General features: G+C 43.9%; 1 protein-coding gene across 1 annotated transcript in view; it reads right to left on the bottom strand.

Annotated features, from left to right (window-relative positions):
* The window catches only part of cdkal1 (CDK5 regulatory subunit associated protein 1-like 1), a 185,911-nt gene that overhangs the window by 79,293 nt on the left and 99,118 nt on the right, over positions 1-7,500 (bottom strand). Inside the window, exon 9 of the mRNA XM_047810996.1 lies at positions 4,369-4,535. Within this exon, the coding sequence (XP_047666952.1) occupies positions 4,369-4,535 (167 nt within the window). The remainder of the gene's footprint in view (positions 1-4,368; positions 4,536-7,500) is intronic.

Genomic DNA, 7,500 nt, shown 5'->3' with positions numbered 1-7,500 from the left:
AGACTCAGGTTCAGGATCAGGTTCAGGATCAGACTCAGGTTCAGGATCAGACTCAGGTTCAGGATCAGGTTCAGGTTCAGGATCAGACTCAGGTTCAGATTCAGCACTTCCACTAGCAGCACTCCACTTCATTACCCGAGATCCCACCTGACACTCGGGTGTCCTCACCTCGTCAGGTAAGGCACAAGGCAGCGAGGAAGTGAGTGAGGAAAGTGCAAAAAGTCGCACCTATCAGGATGTAAACGTCTTTAATCATGTGATCAGTCTCCAGAGGAAGCTGAGAGAGAGAGAGACAGAGAGAGAGAGAGAGAGAGAGAGGAGCTGTGACAGGTGTGGAGTGAGAGTGGAGCCCAATTACACACACACACACACACACCACACACACACACACACACACACACACACACACACACACAACACACACACAGACACACACACAGACACACACACACAGACACACACACACAGACACTCTCACGTTTGGGCTTCAGTGTAATTAATCCACAGTATAGAAAAAAAAAAGAAATCAAATGGTTAAAAAATAAAATAAAATTAAGCGATTAAATAAATAAATAAAAAAGAAGTGAAATACAAAAAGAAAAGTAAAAAAAGCTAGATTTATTTATAAGAAATAAGTGAAATAATAAATAAGTAAAGAAATAAAGTCAAGATAAAGAAGGCTAACTGTTACACGTTATTGTTGTCTCTCACTCATTCTCTACCGCTTATCCGAACTACATCAGGTCACGGGGAGCCTGTGCCTATCTCAGGCGTCATCGGGCATCGAGGCAGGATACACACTGGTCGGAGTGCCAACCAATTGCAGGGCGCACACACACACACACACACACACACACACACACACACACACACACACACACACACACACACTCACTCACTACGGACAATTTTCCAGAGATGCCAATCAACCTACCATGCATGTCTTTGGACCGGGGGAGGAAACCAGAGTACCCGGAGGAAACCCCAGAGGCACAGGGAGAACATGCAAACTCCACATACACAAGGCGAAGGCGGGAATCGAACCCCCAACCCTGGAGGTGTGAGGCGAACATGCCACCGTGCCCCCCCCATCACGTTATTGTTGTGTTTAATTAAGTTGGGGACAAATAAATACGTAAACAAATAGAAAGAACATGCGATACATTTAATAGGTAAATGAATTAATCACAACATTCATTAAACGCAATAATAATATTTCGAGTAATTGTAAATAAAATAAATTAAAAATAATAAATTGTACAGTCTTGCAATAATGGATGAATGCAAACGAAAGTGAACAGTTAAGTAGGAACAGAAAGAAAGAAAGAAAGAAAGAAAGAAAGAAAGAAAGAAAGAAAAAGAAAATAAGAGAAAGAAAGAAAGAAAGAAAGAAAGAAAGAAAAAGAAAGAAAAAGAAAAAGAAAGAAAAAAAAAGAAAGAAAATCATTTACTGATCATTTACTTTGACATTTGTGTGACTTTGTAAGTAATCGTCGTCAACACCAATGCCCCCCCCCCCCTCCCCCTCCTGAACAGATGTAATTCAGAGACAGATCAGACGTCTAACACAGCGGACCCCGAGTCCCTGGAGATCCGTTAAAATGGAAATGGCCCGATCTCGGGATGAAATCCAAATTGCATCGTCTGCCTCAGCGTCCCCGGGGCTAACGGTGCTAATCGACTGAACCGTGAGGAGTCTGTGGAAAAGCGTCGGCGGACGAGAGACGAAGGATCGCACGGTCAGAAACTAATTAGGACAAATGTTCTGCCTCAGACGCTTCCTCGTGGAGGACTAACGGACTGAGCGAGGAAACAAATATCGGAAAATAAAAAGAACAGCAGAAGAGCGGAACCTACAATATCTTAGAATTTGAATTTTAGATCGGTTTACAAAAAGAAAAAAAAAATCACATATTTCACAATAAACACACAAAAATATATATTAGGGAGATCAGACACACTGCCTCGAGTCACACTTTAGAGACTCATTTCTTTATCTAGACTTCTGTTTTATAGGGTCTGACTCGCGTCTCGTTTCAGGCGATTCTGACTCTGAGGTTATGACTCGTACGATCTGCCATCCGCCTTTAAAGTTTGCGACTTGTATTATAGGTTATGGGACTCTTTAAAATATGACTCAACCTTCAAAACTTAGACTCAGCCTTTAAAGTTTATGACTCAAACTTTGAGACTGACTTTAATATTTCACTCAAAAAATTGAGGATTAATAACCTGAAGGAATAATATATGGCTCATAACTTGACCTTAATTGTTTGCCTTTCACTTTTACTCTGCCTTTAATATGACTCATGACTTCAAGGTTTGTGACTCACACCTCTATATTTTCTCCACTTTAGTATTTGACTCACAATTTGACTTTGACTCCGACTTCAAACTCGGACTCCTACTGAGATCAGATTTTAAAATTCATGCCTCACATCACATGATATCAATATGTTCATCTGACTTAAAGATTTGTGCTGTGTCTTGACTCTGACTTCAAGCTGACTTTCTTTCCTTAGTTTCTGGTGTCAGTGTTTATGACTCAAAACTCGACTCTGACTCAAAAACCCTGTGGAACGTTTCATTAGCGCTGACCCGTGGTTCCGTCCCAATCAGCCTAGCTGTGACTTCACTAGAGGACACTTTGAGAGTAATGGGTACTAAGGGTACTAGAATAAAGAGCGAATGAGCGTGGTACAGGTTCTACGCAGAACCTACTGTACAACAGGAGGTTCCCATTTCAGACAAGGTTCTGGTACAGATGGAAACATCAATCAATAAGTTGTCAAGGAACCTTTTCATTTACAAGCCACTACAACCTCAAAGGAGAGGTGGTTACTGTGGGAGACACAGCAACATCAGAAGGTTCCAGCAAGAAGACAACGGAAACGTCCTTTAAAGAGTAAAGAACCCGCACAACTATCCTACGGTCTGTTGAGAACATTATTTCTGTCCTTTTGTTTGTTCCCTCACCCTTAAAAAGAACAAGCGGTAAAACCTTCAGGGTTCTTCTAAAAGGTTCTATGGAGAACAATAGAACTGAGCAGCTCCCTTTCAGAAACATAACCAACCAACCAAACAACAGACCACACGAGTCACATTAAAAGGTACTAGCACATTGGTAGAACCAGAAATCAGAAATATCTCACAGGTTCCATTTGTTCTGTGTGGAAAAACAAGTTCAGAACCCTTAACTTTCCATCTGAAGGTTCTATGTAGAACCCTTTAACACAGAAGCCTAAGGTGATCTTTAGCTCGTCCCTTCAGGGGGAAACTTGAAATGAAATAAAATAACGTCCTTTCAGTGGGGTTCCACAAACAAGTAAGAACCCCTTGAGGAACCATTTTTATTTACCCTGTTCCTCACCCTTGATGAGTTCCTTGGATGTCTGTTGGGGGAAACATTTCTATTTAGAACCCAAAACACGGCTCTGTATCAGAATGGGTTCCGAGCGGAGCACCACTTGGAAGCTAAGAATAAAGTAGAACCTTTGTTGTTAAACTCCTGTCATGTTCGATTCATAAAAGAATTCGACCTGGAACCTTCTGAACCGTAACCAAATTGCTAAAGACTTCTATAAAGAACCTTTAAAGGTTCCCCCACAGGGAAGGCACAGAACGCCAGGCACTCGATTTTTCTTCTTCTCACGTCCCAAATGTTTTCTGCGTCACGTATCGACGTCTCCTGCCGCAATCTTCCACTCGGCTGATGATTAATGTACAGAACCGGCAGCAGAACGCTTGTAAGCATTAATAAAGTAGAAAAGCGTTAAAGCGGAACTGCCGAGCGCGTCAAAACGGCGAACGCGGACGGAACGCTAAATTAGCGCCGACACACCAACAACCCCGGTTCTAATTAGCATTTAATTGTTGATTCCCATCGGTTAAGGAATCAGGGAAGAAACGCTTTCATGGGTTTTTAATTCAGACGTGTAACCGAGCAGAAACAGGACCTACACATATGGGGTCTGAATTATAACCTCAATTAACCTTCTGCAAATGACACGCCTTTGTGCTGGAGCCTTTCGTAGGAGAACAGACGCCTCAGAGACGCTTCAGCGTGAGGAACCAGATGGGCTTCAGCTCGGGGTTCAGCACGAGTGTGCTGATGTTACAGTGAGAACGTTTAAGGACAGATATTTTCAGAAGATTTCACTCTGACACTCGACATGCAGGAAGAACTTCCGTTAAATTACGTTACGTTACAAATCCTTCTCCATACGTTTCTGGTCACTTGAAATGAGGTAAATTTAAGAGAAAAAAATAGAATCCTTCAGTTGTCTGTGTATTTCTCCTGGAACTAAGAAGGATGCAAAACAACAGTAAAGCACTCTTACGGATGAAGTTCTAGAAACTCAGACCCACCTCCAGGTGCTCGAGGATATAGGGTGGGTTGGTCATGCCCAGGCGGAGCATGCAGCCCTCAGGGATCTCCTTCACCAGCTCCCACAGCAGGGTGGGCAGATCCGTGCCGATGTCCCTCCCGTAAGCTCCCGTGTCCTCGCTCGTCAGCCAGATCTCACACACTCCCTCTGGAACCCACAAACACACATTTCCATGAGTTACACATTCACCCTATCACACTCAACCCCATCATACCCTCGGGACAGGCAGCAGTACCTGCTCTTGGGGAGTAAAAGTACAAGAAGTCTTCTCAGGTTCCTTAACTTGGGAGCCGGAGAGACAACATTAATGTTTTAAATTCTAGAAAGCTTAAGTGTTGAAAGGTTCTGAATAAAGCATTGGCTCAAAGGGATCGTCTTGAAACCCTTTTCTTCCCAGAGAGCACACAACTGGCAACAATACTGAAAGCAGACGTGATCTTCAGTTGATTCTTTAAGAGAACCCTTCGAGGTTCTGTGTAGAACCGTGCAACATATCATTTACGTATCCTAGGTGAGACTTGTAGGGGTCAAATGTAGGTGTTTATCAGCCAGCGCACCAGTAGAACGTGTAAGTGGCGTCTTGATCCGTCAAACGTTACCCAAATAACAGTGAACGTCGTGTGCTTTCGTTAAGAGCACAGTGAGAAACAAGCGGCTCTGAATGATGAATCATATAGGCTGAGGAATCATATAGGCTGTAGAATCATATAGGCCGAGGAATCATATAGGCCGAGGAATCATATAGGCCGAGGAATCATATAGGCCGAGGAATCATATAGGCCGATGAATCATATAGGCCGAGGAATCATATAGGCCGAGGAATCATATAGGCCGAGGAATCATATAGGCCGAGGAATCATATAGGCCGAGGAATCATATAGGCTGAGGAATCATATAGGCTTTTCTAAACTGGAGCTAGTAACTCGGATCGGACATCAGCATTCACCTGGAAAACGCTCACGTCATTTTCCAGCTTGGTTAATGGACATAGGATCATTACACACACACACACACACACACACACACACACACACACACACACACACACACACACACACACACACACACACACACCATTTTCAACTTCTCACTTATATCTCAGGAGTCCCCGGGTTCTCCTCATTTTCATTCAGATCTAGAACACCGCCCAGATCAGTTCTCTGGACATGTCCCAGGTAGAAAATTCGATCTACACCGGGTTCTGCCAGAGAACCAGAAAAAAAAGCCTGGGCTCCCGGGAGAACTCTGCGGATATTGTGTAAAACAAGCCCTCAAACACTGTATCTGTTTCCATTAAAGGTGAAACGATCGGTGTTATTCTACCTTAATAACACACACACTTACACACGGGTGGGTGATCATTTTTCCAGATGAAAAGTGGGATTGTGTGGAAACTGTGTGTGTGTGTGTGTGTGTGTGTGTGTGTGTGTGTGTGTAGGAAACAGCTGCTTCTTCTCTAGCCTCCCTTTCCTGGAGAAAATAATACAAAAACACACATTTACAAGTACAACATACTGAAAGTCAGAGGGAACGTGATTAACTTATGTGTGTTAAACGTACACACACACACACACCCGCACGCGCACACACACTCACTCAACGCTACTAACGGTTCATACACCACAACTTCCTGTTTAGACAGAAGCAAGGATAGAGGCGTGTGTGTATGTGTGTATTTATAGGAAGACACAGTGGTCTTTCATGTCACAATCACAGAACACACACATGCGGTGATCCAGTGTAAAAATCCTGTGTGTGTGCGCGCGCGCGTGTGTGTGTGTGCTCGCGCGTGTGTGTGAAAGCGCTCAGTAAGCGATCTGTCCTTCATGTGAATATTTAGAGTGATAATGAAAAGGCAGAATGTTTTTATCTTCACCACCCCGTCTTACGGATTAGTGCTGCTCAACTTCTAATAAATCCACACACACACACACACACACACACACACACACACACACACACACACACACACACAGAGACACACACACACACACACACACACACACTCTCTGAACATAAATCAGAGTAAAGAACTGAGCTCTCTTTCTGTGTGTGTGTGTGTGTGTGTGTGTGTGTGTGTGTGTGTGTGTGTGTGTGTGTGTGTGTGTGTGAGCATTTTATAATTCACTAATATTTAAAACTCATAAAAATCCTGGAATCCTAACAGCCCAGACAACCGTCTGGTAAAAAAAAAAAGGAGTGAAATTTGACACACTGATCAGGGAGAGTCTGAGGAACACTCGAATCCAATCCAAATACCAGGTTCTGCCGTCCTTCTAATGCCTCTAGAATCCACGAAGTGTCCAGATGAGGTAGAGGTGATGTAGAGCTAGACGAGGGAGAAGAAAGAGAAGTGTTTGTGTGTAAATCCGAGCACTCCCAGGTGTTCTGTGTGGATGAAGCGGAGTGTGATGTGATGCTGTGACGCTCAGGTGATGCTACAGCGCTACAGCTACAGCTCAGATCCCTGTGGTTGGATTCGGATTGCAGTAATCGCAGCATTCCGGAACTGACGGGAATCTTTCTGGTTCCATCTCGGAGATCAGACGGATACGAGATAAAGCCCTGTAATCCTCTGTCTGGCTCTCGATCGGTGTGAAATCTGCTGTGTAGATAAACAGATGATGAGCGTGCGGAGACACGAGCTGCTTGTTGGCGCACTCTGCTTGTTCCCAGTCCCGGAGGTGTGTTTGCTGTGAGATCCAGACAGACAGATCGATGCGATGTTTCTCCGGCTCTCGCCACAAGCTTCCTACATTACAGCAGTCAGGAGGTTACACGTACTGCTCCTCTGAGACAGTAGAACCCCCTCGTCAAGGTCTTAGCAAAGTATAAAGAACACACACACACACACACACACACACACACACACACACAAGATACAGGGGTGAAACTAGTGGCTGTAAACAGGGGATGTGATTTTCTTGCCTTTCGAGGTCACAGTGGTGCTCATGCATTTCTCATTCATCATCATCATCATCATCATCATCATCATCATCTCCCAATAACGCCACATCAACAGAATGAACCGCAGACACACCGTCTACACACACATCAGATTTCAGCCAGAGACTATTTTTAATCTACATTTGGAAGGAGTGTGCAATCGAAT

This window comes from Tachysurus fulvidraco, chromosome 3, assembly GCF_022655615.1.
Source record: "Tachysurus fulvidraco isolate hzauxx_2018 chromosome 3, HZAU_PFXX_2.0, whole genome shotgun sequence".
NCBI lineage: Eukaryota > Metazoa > Chordata > Actinopteri > Siluriformes > Bagridae > Tachysurus > Tachysurus fulvidraco.
This window is presented reverse-complemented; position numbering and strand designations above follow the sequence as displayed.